This window comes from Calliopsis andreniformis, chromosome 9 (genome assembly GCF_051401765.1).
Source record: "Calliopsis andreniformis isolate RMS-2024a chromosome 9, iyCalAndr_principal, whole genome shotgun sequence".
NCBI lineage: Eukaryota > Metazoa > Arthropoda > Insecta > Hymenoptera > Andrenidae > Calliopsis > Calliopsis andreniformis.
In genome coordinates, this window is record NC_135070.1 from 15,836,998 (window position 1) to 15,852,131 (window position 15,134).

Consider the following 15,134-nt stretch of genomic DNA (forward strand, 5'->3'; position numbering starts at 1 on the left):
ACGAACGAACCACGAAGTGCCTTTATCCTCGCGAATTTCTTGGAGGAGCAAGGATATGCACTCGCTGGGTCACGCTGATGGAACTGCGGTAAAGTCTTGTCGCGAAGAACGAGCATAATTTTATTTAATATTTGCGCGAGTGCCTTCGTCTCCAGGCCAATTGAGAAACTGCTAAAATGTGTAAAGGTCCTGGAGCGATTCTGCGACCCTTCTACTGCCACAAATACTCCTTCCAGCTCCTGCAGCTCGACCATGCAAGTTTCTAGTCAGGAGACTTCTTTTTCTTTTATTTTTTTTACCTGTAATTTACTTAAATCGCCCGTTCGTCTACAGATGCGAGTCAAAGTCTGGATAAACATATTGGAAGAGATTTTATTGAAGTTAGAAGATAAGTATTCTTCATTGTCTTCCTTTTGTACTCACAGAGAAGTGATGGAACTAAGCATTCTGTTTCTTCTTCTTTTTTTTTGGAGAAATTTTCAAAAATATTAGGAGACTAAAAAATGTATTTGCATAATAAGTATTGAATAAGGAATTCATATAAACGTCTTGAACGTTGTATAAATGAAATGAAGGAGAGGTGCAATTATTGTTGAATAATTTCAAGATAGTTCAAAGTATTTTGCTTAAATATTTAATTCTGTGTTGTAAATATAGAATAGTATTGTCCGCGTATATAAGTGCAGCGACGAAATTTCGAGATTTTTCTTTGCATTTACATTGAATAGTCACTTTGTCCATTACAAGAAAAATAGAAAGTATATAATCCAATTAAAAAGTAGATAATTTTTATGAAGGAAAATCCTGGAATTTCGTGGTACTCCGTACGTAGAACATGTTATGCATTTTATTTGCAACTCTTGCTGATGGAGTGAACGTTTATCATCGTGAGCGTTTACAATCGGTCCGAATGTCTTGACTTAACGATTTAACGTCGATAGATCTCATTCGTTGCCGATGTCGGCAATCAATATTTCTTCTTTTTTTAATACGCTAGTGGACTCGAGAACGGGAACCTTCGATTATTTATTAAATTTTTACTATATACACGTAACGTATGATAGAGCGCCGTAACATGAACCGGGGCTTGCCTCGGATGTATGTGTGTACAATCTTGTAAATTATTAATTGTATTACTAAAATTATTATAAAGGAGAAATAGCTAATGCAATAACCATTATGTAGAGAGCAAAGAAATTCCTGGAAAATCGAGAAGTTAGAACTGACTTGTACATACAGACTTAAGATGTAATATTAAAAAAAAATATATGTATAAATAATATTATTAATACTAAATTTCAGGTTTTATTTATAAGGCCAAGTTCCTCATAGATTAAGAAACTTATCAGCAAGATCTAAGCTGTTAAGAAAATAGAGTTGCCGCACATACTAGGACCAATAAAAAGTAAGTACCTGATTAACTTTCCATACAATCATTTATTGAAAAATCACAATGATGTAGACATAAAACAAATGCATGATTACTGTTACGTGGAGTGCTACTGATTTCTTCACATCAACTGTACGGATCACGTTTCCATTGGAATTAACATGTAAATTACATCGCGCACAAATTATAAGAAATCTTTTCAGATATAAAAAAATAGACACTTCAATAATCTTGATTCGATTAATAGATTTTGACAATATTTTTGTTTCTCTCTTTCTCTCACTCTCACTCTCACTCTTTCTCTCTTTTTGTCATTGATAAAATGTATATAAAAATAATCTATGAGTACAATCATTTTGTAAAATATACTACTATCTTGTTAATATTTTTGCGTTTCGAGAGCTTTGTAGAAAAGGACCATTTAGAAAACTTCTGATTCTTTAACGTTTGTTAATCAATTAAAATAGCCTGCGTACTCGTAAAAGAACTGAAATTATCTACCAGAGCGAAGTAAATGTTATAAAAACGTGATTTTTTTCCTCTCCTCATCAGTTATGGTTAGGTAAAACGGTACAAAAGTTAATATACTAGAAAAGATACGTATAAAAGGAAATTGTGAAACGTTTCCTTCATACAGATCTCGTATCCAGAAATATTGCTAGAATAGACTAATTATATACATATACAATGATATATGTAATTACCGAACAGGATGGATTACGTTTTTCTCCGAGTGGGATACATCAAGAAATTAAAATAAATATCCATGTATGGTCGGGCAGTGTGGGATTGATACTGCTCTCCAAAACGCTAATGTGCTATTGGACAATATGTACAAAACATGTACGAATTAACGTGTCTTGCACGTTGTAATCTTTCTAAAATTACAATCACCAAGAATTTCACTTTTTTCTTAGCTTCCTTAGCTAGCTTACATGATTGATTAGACGGAGATCAACTAAGATTTATAATTTACACATAACGATTATGTGTATAGTCTGCAAGACGGACATGAACGATCTAATAGGTATCACAAAAAAAAAAAAAAAACAAAGAAATATTAAATGAATGACAATGTAATTGTACCCGTAATCTTAATCTTTGCGACATCATCGCCACACTTATCCCTTTTTCTTAATTTCTACTTATGAGAAAACGGACTTCGAAATCAAGAAGTGTATGATTCTGTCGTAAATTGGAAACTGGAAACATCGACAAATCAGATGACGTCTTTCAAAGCACATTCTAAAATTATTCACACTGTGCTTTGAAGTATCATCTAAGCTGCATTATCGTTACCTGATGTGACTAAATCATGTACTTCTTCGTGAGGGTCATCCTCGTATCAGCTGTCCGGAACCTGAAAGCAGGCGAAAATATAATTAATAAGATTCTAAAGACGACTAGTAATCATACTATTAAAAATGTGTTTCCCTTACTTTCCACTGTAATTGATTGCCAATGTTGTAAAGCTCTTTTAACGAATCGGCTAATTTTCCAGAACTTTCTAATTCTTTGTACTTGCGATATAATTCGAGAGCAGCGCGTGCATCCTCGGTCGAATCGTGCGTTTCAGATTGAATTTTTTTGCCCAGGAAGTGCCACGTTAGAAAACGCAGTGATACCATACGATGATGAGGTAAATGGAACAGCAATACTGTATCTACAATTTGCTCCGGGGGTACAACTAAATTTATTACCCTGTAATATTCGACGTGAAAATTAATTACTCCATTATCCAATTCCTATTATTCCAATTTGATCATTCATTCTTGTTTGAATACTTGCCTAAAATCATTTTTTAGACCGTGTCCAACAAACATTATTCCATTGTCAACCAAGAACCGCAATTTCTGGTATGTTGACTTAAGTGTAGTTAAATGTTTACTGCTGAAATTAGCATCCAAATCTCCAGGTTGAATACCACTGAATTTGGTTAGGTAATCAACCACTTGTTCTTGAGTGCTGATGTAGTCATCGATGAAGGGAGTGCCTTCCAAAGGACCTTGCCTATTTGTGAGTTTCACAATCAGAAAAAATAGTTTTCAAGAACAGAATAGTTAATAAATCCTTAAAGAATAAATAATAATTTTACACACCCCCGTATACAAGTGATGCGGGCCACAGACATATGACTTGGTTTTATAGTAGACATTTTTCCATCGCTCCGAAGTTCAGCTTCTTCTTGATTCAGAGTAACAAACTCTGCATCGATCCCTACCAGTTCCCCTGTAATAATTATTTCATTTATAATCATCGGTATCTCATTCATCTAAAGAATATTTTCTTAGAACGCAGTTTTTTTTTGCAAACCTTTTTTCGGCATTTCGTCTGATGTTAGTGGAGTAAACGTGATGCCTCGTGTTCCTCCGCTACGAGCAACACATTTGTCTTCACCGAATACGTCGTATGTTAGAGGACTGACAAATGGGGTAGGTTCAGGTGCTGGTACAGCCGTGTAATGCAGGACGCAGGGAATCTTCCAATCGAGATTGAACCATACTGCTTCCTCTGGCGTTACAGCTGATATGCTACAAGTTTGCGTATTTATTAGTAAACTTTGAATTAAGTATCATTCATTTTGAAATAAGTGAACTTCTTTCATGTCACGTACCAAAAGTCATTAAAAATGTACCACTGTGACACCGCGCTCCCAGCTGATCTTTCATGATAATTTGGTCCAACCCGCAGTAGCGCGACGATATTCCTTCTATCTTCGTTGTTTTTATCATCAATGTAACAAACAACAGCACTAAGGCTATACTGCACTTTGCTTACTTTATTTAAACTTTTCTCAGTCGCGTTGGCGCTTTCGCCATTTCCATTATCCGCATCCACGGTAACATGATTTTCTGTTTCTGTTTCTTCGGTATTCGCGTTTGCAGTTTCGGGGTCTTGAGCTTGAGCTTTACCATCACCTTGTCCATTTTCTACTATGGCTTTTTCTGTTACAGACTTAGTACTTTCGGTAGAATCATTTTTTGGGGAATTCAGTTTTTCGACGAATAGTTCACCGTTACTATCAAGAGAAATTTCAATGTTGTGTGGAATCCATGAATGGGAATAATATAAATGACTAGGGGGTGTTGGGGCAGATGTAGTGGTTGTAGGTGGTGTTACAGGTGATGTCAACGCGTTTTCTAACAAACAGAATAATTAAGTTGGTGTTATGTCTAATTGTGATTAAAAAATGTATAAGATTAATGAGAGTACCTGGATCTCTGCCAATGTGTCTGAATCTACAACCAATTCGAGTGCAGTTGTTACCATATCGACAGGGCTTTATGGTAACTGGGACGGGACTTGAAGACGGACTACTTTCTTTTCCACTTAGTACTTTCTGAACGACAATATCCATCTGAGTTTGCCAAAAGGTTTTATCCTGAAATCGTAACCATGTTAAGTAATTAAAGGACTTGATAGTTAATGCAATAGAATGTATTTCATGTACCTGTTGTGTATCTAAACCACAGTTTAAAGCCAATATTTGAGGTAGTGTAGTCAATTGCCGAGACTGGAGAGTGGATGTGAATTTCTGACAACTATCACACCATGCAGGTGTAATTTTCTTGGGTCTTAAACTGCGAGCAAGAACACTTGTAAACGGAACTTCTTCTGCTATAAAAGGTAAAAAGTACTTGTTTAGAAGATAAGGAAGATTATTAATAAGTAGTAGAATGGAAAGCTTGAAAAATGGCCTACAAGGGTGTGTTAATTCCGGATAAACTAAGTTGCATAACAGCATAATGGAATGTTTCGTAGCTTCTTGTTCACATCTGAGACAGCGATGTATGTGCATTTGCTCGGATCCAAAAAGTCGACTGATCTCTGTTTCTTCATCTCGTACCTCATTTTCTTCAATACATTTTTTACTGTTCTTATCTGTTTGTAATAAATAAGCCATTTCGAATTAGATTAAATTTACTTCGATTACACTTAGATAGAAGCTCATAATAAAAGTATGTAAAAAATAATACTCTTGTGAAGATTTATCTACCAGTATCTTGGTAAATATATTTCAAGGGAATTGTATTTATATCAGCAATGCATTGTAAAATGTTTGAGATCTATGCTACAAAACGATAAATTTATCTAAAACTAATGAGAAAACTAATGTGATAGAATATCACAAACTAACGAGTTCATTAATTTTTCTCAATTTTATAGCATTGCTGACATTTATTTTAAGAGATAGGCCATGCATTCATGGAAAGCAATGTCTTCTTCCCTATAAAAAAAAAATTCAATGAAATACTTAAAAATGCGCTAGGGTAAGCAATAGAAAAGCTTCATTTACAAACGCAATATAATCAGGAATAAAAAATTGTATAGGGACAATATCCTCAGAATACAACAAATATAGGCTTGTTGTTATTCAGAAACTACATTAATGCTTGAAAAAATACAACAAAAAAGAATTACGCTAAGCTGCCTTCGGTATTCTTTGGATATGTTAACATAATTGCAGTATACGTGCGATATACATCGGATACAAAATGAAAAATAAACACAAAAAGTGCCCAATGTAAAGGTTACACATGAATTGTGTTTACCTTTCGATGTGATCCACATATATTTACCATCCTCCTCTTGCTTCCTCCTTTTCTTCCTCTCTTCGTCGTGACTCCTGTACCGAGAACCAATGTCCTGTAAAATGGCAGGAAAGTCTTGCTCATTATAAACAAAGGGTGGGCATTTGGGACCTGATTTAAGACGCGCTGCTTCCTCTTCCTCCTGTTGTCTTTTCCTTGTTTCCAGTATTTCATAATGTATTTGATGCAGAATGAACCTATTCCAACTCTACAAATCAATTTTAAAGTGGTTGATGATCATATGATTATTTAATAAAAGAACTTCATTACACTACATTTATAATCGTACCTGAATGAGCCTAATTAAGTTCGTTTTTCTTTTTGCTTCCGGGTGCAGATCACTCAATATAAGTCCCAGAGCTGCCGCTTCTGGGACGGTCCTGAAAGCTCGGAGGAAGTTAGCAGCTTGGCAAGGGAGTCCTCGTGAAGTGTCCAGCATGTGAAACAAGAACCCTAGTTCGCAAGATAGGCAAAATTCTCTTTGGCACGAGTGAGAGAGTAGAGCTATCCTCACAGGCTCACAGTAATACAGTAGCTGAAAAACGAGACAGCATGTAAATTTCGTGAAGAACTTTATTTCAGGCGGGAAAGCATTTAGCATTTCTTCTACCTGTAACATAGCATTACAATAACTGTTGGGGAGTGTAGCCTCCAGGCCGCAGAAGCTGGTGCGATTGTACTGATCGAAATCGAACTCATCATAACCGAGACGTGAGTATTTCACCTCAATTTTACGGTAACGCTTAGGTATGGCTACAAAGGTGCCGTCATCTGTTTTTGACCGTGAGTCTCCCGCGAAAAGTTTTGCAACTACGCCACGTCGTTTTTCCAAATTGTAAGGTATCTGCAAAAGAGGTATTATTTATTTTTCTTCAACCCGTCGGATATTTTGCTTCTTTTTTAATAGTAATCGTTGTGTAATTCGGTGCGCCATTTAAACGTAATTTGAACCGTGAAAAAATAAATAATACCTATTGAACACGCGTGGGACCGAGCCAATAAGTTAGGCTTACGTGTATGTCTTACAACCTTTATTTCATTTAAGTACAACTTCAATTATACATTCTTTCAGAAATATATATATTCTACAGATTATTAAGCATATTAAGACTATCAATTATTGAGCACAAATCATTGAACGGGAATAAATGAAATGCATCAATTACAACACACACGGTGCTTTAATACGCGGGATTAAAGGCAGTAGTAATTTTCACGCTGGTTCCATAAGGTACAGAGCTTCGAAATTTTGAAACATCGATCTGGAGTTTTTTAACTTTCGCATTTTCGGATAATTAAAAATCATAATGCTTTACTTCCATTCTAGTACTTTTTGAATATGCACTTTTAAAGAAATAATTATTCATATTTATCTTTTTCAAATTTTTAAATTTGAGATTTTAACTGTTTCAAAATTTAAAAATCCCAAATTCAAAAGAATTTCAATAAACTCGAGACTAAAACTCAACTTTAACGCTTGTTTCAGATCTACACATGTATTTAAACAATTAACATAAATACATTGTAAATTAAGTAATACAATTGCATATACATTTTTGCAATACATATCATTTTTATCTGAATTGGCACATTGTAGATATTTATATAGATAAAGACTTAATAAAAAAAAAGAAAAAAAAAATTGTTTTCATCTGAGATCAATTGAATGTTCTTTTTATAGATTTTAATTTTTGTTCCTAGAAATAATATTCTAACTGAAGAACATACAAACTAAATTTAAAAAAGTAAAGCTTTAACACTGTATCAGTTCACACCTTCAATGTCTTATTTACTCTCATAGATTCTGTATAGAGAAAATCATTAAAATACTGTGAACTAGTTTATGAAAATATATTACGTCTTCTTAACACTGTTACGGACTATAATATTTATCACGAAACGTTATCAGTCTTAATCACATTATATCATTTTGGTTCCTCTACAAAATTAAAAGCTTTGATCACACTGAGCTTGACTCTGATATAATTATTGTGATTAGTACAGTACTTGGTTTCATTGTATCAATTTAATGCTACAATTATTCCATCAAAGTTATTATGAAACCACTAGTAGAGTATATCTCTTAAATGCTGAATATAATTATTATTGCTGCACAACTGGTTCAATTAATAGCACACTGTGTGTGCCAATAAACATGAAATGTGCAATTGTAGTCATTTACAACTGCACATTTCTCATTGAATAAGCAAAACAAAGTTCCTTTGGAACAAATTAAACTCTTAACATTTAAAGATAAGAAGTCTCAGACTTCACAATTTTTAGCAGTGATAATTCGTTGTTCTGTTACTTCATTCGTGATGTAACTAACAACAAGAAGTTTAAACATCCAGAACAGCATAACTCATTTTACACAATTATAATGGGGAATTGTTGGAGACACATGTACTATGAAAATGAAGGATATTCGGATTTTAGGAGAGTTTTAGGAGAGTTGGAGAAGCATATTGTAGAAGTGTGGGAGAATATTGTTTCCTCACTTGATTTCTGCGAAAAGCCTGAGGATTTGGGGCATAACCTATTGTTCCTTGCATTTTCATTGTGCGTAGAATTTCTGGATCGATTGGCGGGGTTTTCCTGAGAAAATAAATCATAATATGTATTTAAATTCCTTTGTTGTCATTCTCTTTCAATTTGCTCAAACATATCCAATTAACTACAACTCATCAATTGGTATTTACTACCTACCTATAAACTTTTTTGAGATATTCTTCTGGCCAATCACTCAATAATGGATGCCCAGTATAAACAATAGGTATTGTGCTTAGTGGTGTAATATCATCATCAAATGGTATTGATTGAATTGTTTCGACTGGATCAGCAAATTCTGTTGGTCTAGAGAATGTATTAAACTGAGGTTCTGCTGTATTTGTGGACATAAGATGTATGGAACCCGCTGAGTCTCCAAAACAAAGACACTGAGATGTCGAGGATACATCAAATGATAATATCATTGCACCACCAGTGGCAACCTATCAATAAAAAAATTATTTGCATACTGCACAACTGAGAACTTTTTTCCATAGCAAATTTTGCATATATCATTTACCTGATATAAACAAGTCAAAGGTGGCTGTACATTAGCATAAATAGTATCAAGAAGTTGCATTTGTCCCAGTGGCGACACAACAGCTAAGCGGCTGGAATAACTGGGTAGGAACTTCAATAAGAAAGGATACACCAGAGTCGTAACAGGACTTAAAGCTCTCATTTGTCTCAAATCATAGGCCATTAAAAACCGATCTACTGAGAGACCTTGACGACTAAATCCACAATCACAATTAATTAATAATGTCATTTAAAGCATAGCTATAACAATTTTGAATAGTTTCGCCTTTACAAACCTGTTGCTAAACCCACAAGTAACAAGATAGTTGCCTTGAACATCGAAATCACTCAGAGAACCGCTGTGGGTGTCAAAAGTATGTTCTACTGATAATGTATTAGGATCCCTAAGATCAATTCTCCCTGCAGGATTACCAGCACATATGAGTCTACTATGCTGCCTTAAAATTGCACAACCACTTTCTCCTACATTTACCTGTAAGTTCAAAAAAAAAGGGAATGCTTACACATGCATGTAAGAGGATATTATTTTATATAGACATGTATAGAAACTCACTACTCCAGTCTCTTTTCCCCTAGTAAGATTAAAATCAATTATTTTTTCCTGGTGCCCCCCCATAAGAAGTCTTGTTGGTGAAATTTGGAGCATACATTGCATATCCACCATATTCGATGACCTATAATATGATTTATTATTGTTTAATTTTCTACTTATAACGTATAATGTTCTATTTATATAATATTTATAAACCAAAGTCAACATACGTATGTGTAAATATTGGAATGCCTCTCCTCAATTGGCATCTCAATGAACTCTGTGATAAAATTAAAATCCCTTCATCTAATGGGTGAATGTGTCGAACTTCCTGTGTAGCATGTACTTGAAAAGAAGTGTATTTTTGTAAACCAGCCCCATAATAAGATGTTACATGTCCCTATAAGACATTGTTTCTGATAAATATTTAATTCCACCAGGTTGCATAACCAGTTAATTGCAATATTAATTACTATACCCCTTGATTCCCCATCCACATAAGTTCCTCAACAGTATCAAAAGTAACAGTCGAAACTCCAAATCTATCCCCCCCATCTGCGAGCAGAGTACGAGTTTCCTGAAACTCTGCTCCAGCAAAATCTTCTCCAAACTGTTCCGTTGCAGGTACATATTCTTCAGTGGTTAAGACGTAACTTGTTTCTTCCCCTGTAATAACAGACGTAACAATCCATTATGAGCTCTCCGATTTTGGCTCAAAATTTTCTTCCTTCATTATTCTTCACTATGAACTCTTTTACCTCAAAATTCCAAATTAGAGATCATGGTTCTGAGTGAAAAAATGAATCACTCAAATTTTACTAAAAAAACAAAATACACATAGAACAGAGATATCCAATTTAAACGTTTCTCATAAACTTAAAAACTTTTACTCTTTTTTATCAAAATATAAGACTAATCTCTCAAATTTCTCTATAAGAAACAAGATACACATGAAACAGAGATCTCCGATTCAAACACGAAGCTGAGCTCTACTAACAGAACACCAGATCGCGCACCGTGATGCGGAGAACGAGTGTTACAAGAGCGGAGAGGTTTCGCGCCTTTCTGGATCGTTGAACCTCCCGTCGAATAGATTCCATCGATGTGACCAGAATTTGTCGCCGGCTGTATAGAAACGAAAAAGCATCGAGCCAAAAGCGAAAAGTACTCACAAAGCAGCTCTTGCTCGTCCCCGCCACTCTCATCTGTGGCCTCTACGGAGGGGTCGTAGTGGCCCAAAACCGGGTAGTCCATAATACTCCGGTCTTCAGGCCGATTGTTTTTGAAGCATCGATTAGCGGCTGGTACGAATATAGCCGTGGAATCGCCGTCCAGACAATCGTTCTCTTCTCATAGCACACTTTCGTGGGACACGCACACGCACGCACGCACGCACTTTAGTCGCCTAGGCAACTGTGCAACAAGCGAAACACTTCCACACGGATATTCACGGTTTCCACACTGCTGCGCAATTTCCACGATCGAGATCACGAACAGCATAACACTTCTCGCGCTGCTTTATCGCAATTCGCGAGCTGGCCCGTTCATCGATACACCTTTAATTCATGATTCCACTTTTCTACGCGTTTCCCCCCGTGTGAGGTTGTACGACGGCCTTGAAAGTGGCGACATCTGCTTCTTGCCGCGTCGAGCATTTCTGCCAATGGCAGGGACGCAAATGTAACTAGATGGCGCGGCGGTGCTGGTTTCTCCCTGGGCCTCGACATGGAACGATGGCGGGAACGTGGATTTACGATTCCTCGGAAATTGCGGTGGAATTAGGAAAAACGCGGTGAAATTATGGAAGAAAGGTATAAAACTTGAGTATTTTTATTATTCTACGTTATTTCGATACGGGAGCGATAGTTTTATGCATAGATTCTGTAATTTCTTGTATGGAAGCTAAGTCGGAATTTCGAACGATAATCGACAGAATGTAGTTTTAAAATAGCCATTGAATGAATTGATATTTCAAGTTATTTCTATTCAGAATTTTTGGAACATATTTTATATGTGTCTAACTGAGGTACTGAAGTTGGATTAGTAGCTTTTAACCTTTGAATTATTCGTTCGAAGTTGTAAAAATTCTGTGATCTTATATTTTATAATGCCTTAACCTTTGCAATACCTGCGCGCAGCAGTTCGAAAATTAATAGTAATATTTGATGATGATTAAGTGCATTCCTTATAAAAATAACACGATTTAATTAAAATGAAGATGAGAGCATATAAGTATTAGCTTTAGAAAAGCTTATCTTTAGTATTCTCTGATATGTTGAATATTGTTAAAGCAAAGTGACGTCACTGGCTATACGATTTCCGGTCGCCATGTTCGATTCATTGGAAAGTTTGAAAGATAGACTGTTTTAATTTACGTGGAGGAACTTTAATAGTTTAAAGTATTTTAATACAGATTAACAAGTGTTATAGTTACAGAATAGAATTTATTTCTTGAACATCGATACGTATATGTATATATATTTTTTATAAGTTAAAGTTAATGTTTTACGTATTACGTGAGAAACGATGGAAATCACAGAAGTGTTAAAGTGTACATTGTTAGAGATATTGTGATTTTACGAAAATAGGTTCTAAATCGTACTTCTTTCGAAAATACATTCATCTTTCAGTACTTTCACGTTCATCTGTGCGCTGTATTAGAGTTATCATACACGGAAGGATACGACAAGCAAGGATGTGCAGCTTTTCTCATTCCTTTTTTCATCTCGAACGAATCTTACACTTCGACAAAGATGTTTCATACAGATGCATCACCTAAAAAAAAGACAATATAGGTATGTTTCTTAAGTTACTAAAATTATATGGGACGTTCCAAAATATGGGACCTATACAATGTAAAAAATAAAAAGAATGTATAACCTTACCTTATGAGCAAAGTAAAATTATCGTGAATAATAATAAAATATTTATTGCACAGGTTCGCAGCGGAGAAGCTTCAATGTTGTTGCGAAGTTACTAGTAAAGAATTATCGAAGTTGTAAAATACAAAGTGAAAGAGAGCGTTCTCGGTGGAAGTCCTTTTGGATGCGGGGTTTCCAGAGTGGTGAGTACTTTTTCAATAAAATTAGATACGATCGTTGCGCGATGAATAAGACCTAGCAAAGAATTCCATACGTGCATTATTTTACCAATATGTTTGCAAATATTTACTGAACATATTTTCTCAACCATACCATTTAGTCTGAGACGCGTACCCTTTTAGTGTTAACGCGAATTACATTTCAAATATTGACTGGTCTGGAATAAACGCAAAAGTTATCATTAGAATTGTGGAATATTTTATGAATATAACTTTGTGGAATAATAATGTTAAACACTAATTGTGATATGTAAATAGTCTTGGAGACATGAGAAATACATCCTAAAGGAAGTTGAAATATCTCAATTAAAAATAGCATAAGTAATAAATATTCTTATGCCATATTTTAGCTAAGTACTTCGGCAATTCTAGTGTCAATATAAAATTTCATCGCGTTACCTTAATGTCGTCGAATCAGGCGTGTGCGATGATGAAGAGCGTTCATAAGAACCCCGATTTCTTCGTCGGACTCGGCTGACTGTCGTCGTGACATCCGATTATTCGGAGTACCACTTAACGAGCCAATTTGCTTAGACGGTTGCGTTGGGAATGATGATCGGCGAATAAGCGGTGGTGGTCTGGCACCTACGGTTCGAATGGAACGATTTAACAGAGGGTGCCTTTAACACGACCTTATCGGGGCTGGTCTAATTATATGCTACCTAATAGGCGTAAAGTAGATCGATGCATGCCTTGCATTTCAAACGATCTGTGACTCAACATCGGTTGCCTCGGTATAAAGCGTCTCTGAACGGGAAGTTCGACCGTGGATGCTTTTCTTGAACTGGCATTACCTGCCTTAGACGACTCCTTAGGCGTTTTTTAAAAATATGCACATGTTCGTATACTCGTGTTGTTGTTTGTGTGTGTATGTGTGGGTGCTTTATTTTTATCATTTATTTTATTCTTATCGAGGACATAGAATTAAAAATCGTTTCATTACTGGCGGACGTGAAATCAATCAGTGTAAAGCATCGTTATACATCGTTTCTTACAAAAATATAACAACCCCTAACCGAAAATATTACCCTATACACTATTACACTATACAAACAATGGTATTCTACTACGACAGAACATTCTACCGGTATCACTTTCATTCGTGCTCTCCACCGATACGAATACTCTACAAATAGGATCTCTGAGACTGGCTAGTTTTCTCACGTCTAGTGTCGTGCGATCTCCGCATATCCCTCTCCGAAACGTGGCTACCGTGAATCTACACTGATTGGATTTGCAACCACAAAACTATGGAACTCGTGAAAATCATATTATCCCTCGATCTGGATCAACGCTAAGTTAAGAAACTAGTGGGGTCGCCGCTGTAATACCTTGTCTCTAGCGAAACGTATTCGCAACACTTCAACGACAGCAGCGATCGCTGAAATCAGAAGCATCGTCACGAGAATATGTCCTGCAACTGGAACGGATTTCATTCGACGATCTTTCCCACTTTCCTCCGTATTCTCTGTCAACTTCTCACCACCATTCTCCTTCGAGGCGTTCTGTCTATCCACACTATCATCGTCCATTTCGTTGCTCTCTTCACCTTCACCTAAGTCGATCTTCGGATAGACTCGCGTGTAGGTGCAATTGCGATCGTAATAACTGACGAAGACAGACTTGATTCGGGCCTCGTACTCCAATCTCGGGCAGCGCCTCAGCTTCCGATAATCTATGGGGATCTCTATCTCCGTCACGGTTGCGTTCTCCATCGTCTCCAATGTGGTATTCTCACTCTTGGTCTGATTTCGACTATGGTAGGTGGTGTTCAGCAGCAGCCGTAGAGGCAGCGACAGCAGCACTCCAAAGATCGTCAATGTGATGAAGATGCTGACGTTGATACCCAGCGAGATGCGTTTCTCGGACATGTTGAAGTTTGTAATTGAGTTAGTTCACAAACTGAATGCAGGTTGTATCTGCACGGCGCAGCACTCGGGTTCCAGAGTTTTCGCGTTCATGTTGGCTCGTTCGGCTGGAACGCGCTCGCGGTTGTCCCGATGGATTCTGGCCTCGGCTCACATGGCCGTTCTTCAGGGTGGACACCAGGGAACCTTCCAACCGCTATCAATTGAACAATGGGACCAACTGTGATCTATGTCTCCCTATCTTTCGTATAGACGCAACTGTTGCGCATTCTGTTGTGACTGCAGTTCGAAGTGAACCTGGACGTCGTGCTGATATTGATTTCCAGGTAGGGCAGCCACGTACGCGCAAGTCTCATCGGGTGCCTCCTCTGCCGAGGAAGCTACACTTGGCGGTAATTAGATGCCGTTTAAATTGAGCTGCCCGTAAAACAATCAACGCCTACGGAAGCTCGTGCCTAACCTTGTTGCTGCGTTAATGTGTAATCGATAGGGCACTCTTGGTGCGTGATAAACCTTGCTGCGGGCTTGCGTTATGAATGAACAATGGAGCGGAGTTAGTTCTGGA

At 36.6% G+C, this 15,134-nt stretch overlaps 2 protein-coding genes across 5 annotated transcripts; both read right to left on the reverse strand.

Annotated features, from left to right (window-relative positions):
- Nucleotides 1-1,417: 1,417 nt before the first annotated feature.
- On the reverse strand, nt 1,418-11,197 carry Pan2 (PAN2-PAN3 deadenylation complex catalytic subunit PAN2). 3 transcript variants are annotated; one of them, XM_076384866.1, is made up of 20 exons: nt 10,774-11,197; nt 10,080-10,267; nt 9,832-10,001; nt 9,623-9,743; nt 9,345-9,541; nt 9,050-9,263; nt 8,689-8,972; nt 8,481-8,577; nt 6,593-6,826; nt 6,272-6,517; nt 5,971-6,190; nt 5,093-5,272; nt 4,842-5,008; nt 4,604-4,772; nt 4,005-4,530; nt 3,704-3,921; nt 3,490-3,619; nt 3,179-3,400; nt 2,830-3,091; nt 1,418-2,750 (listed from the first exon to the last, which is right to left on the reverse strand). In XM_076384866.1, exons 1-20 carry the CDS (start codon nt 10,853-10,855, stop codon nt 2,736-2,738), a joined length of 3,942 nt encoding a protein of 1,313 aa, XP_076240981.1. In that variant the 5' UTR covers nt 10,856-11,197; the 3' UTR covers nt 1,418-2,735. The 3 variants fall into 3 exon arrangements, with proteins under 3 accessions (XP_076240981.1, XP_076240980.1, XP_076240982.1); XM_076384865.1 differs by having other exon boundaries at nt 5,944-6,190; XM_076384867.1 differs by lacking the exon at nt 5,093-5,272 and having other exon boundaries at nt 5,944-6,190.
- Nucleotides 11,198-11,971: 774 nt separating this feature from the next.
- Nucleotides 11,972-14,867, reverse strand: LOC143183807 (uncharacterized). Of its 2 annotated transcripts, none has more exons than XM_076385537.1 (6): nt 14,033-14,867; nt 13,364-13,511; nt 13,101-13,286; nt 12,796-12,859; nt 12,487-12,717; nt 11,972-12,376 (listed from the first exon to the last, which is right to left on the reverse strand). In XM_076385537.1, exons 1-3 carry the CDS (start codon nt 14,570-14,572, stop codon nt 13,102-13,104), a joined length of 873 nt encoding a protein of 290 aa, XP_076241652.1. In that variant the 5' UTR covers nt 14,573-14,867; the 3' UTR covers nt 11,972-12,376; nt 12,487-12,717; nt 12,796-12,859; nt 13,101. The 2 variants fall into 2 exon arrangements, with proteins under 2 accessions (XP_076241652.1, XP_076241653.1); XM_076385538.1 differs by having other exon boundaries at nt 13,394-13,511; nt 14,033-14,572.
- Between the last annotated feature and the right edge of the window lie 267 nt (nt 14,868-15,134).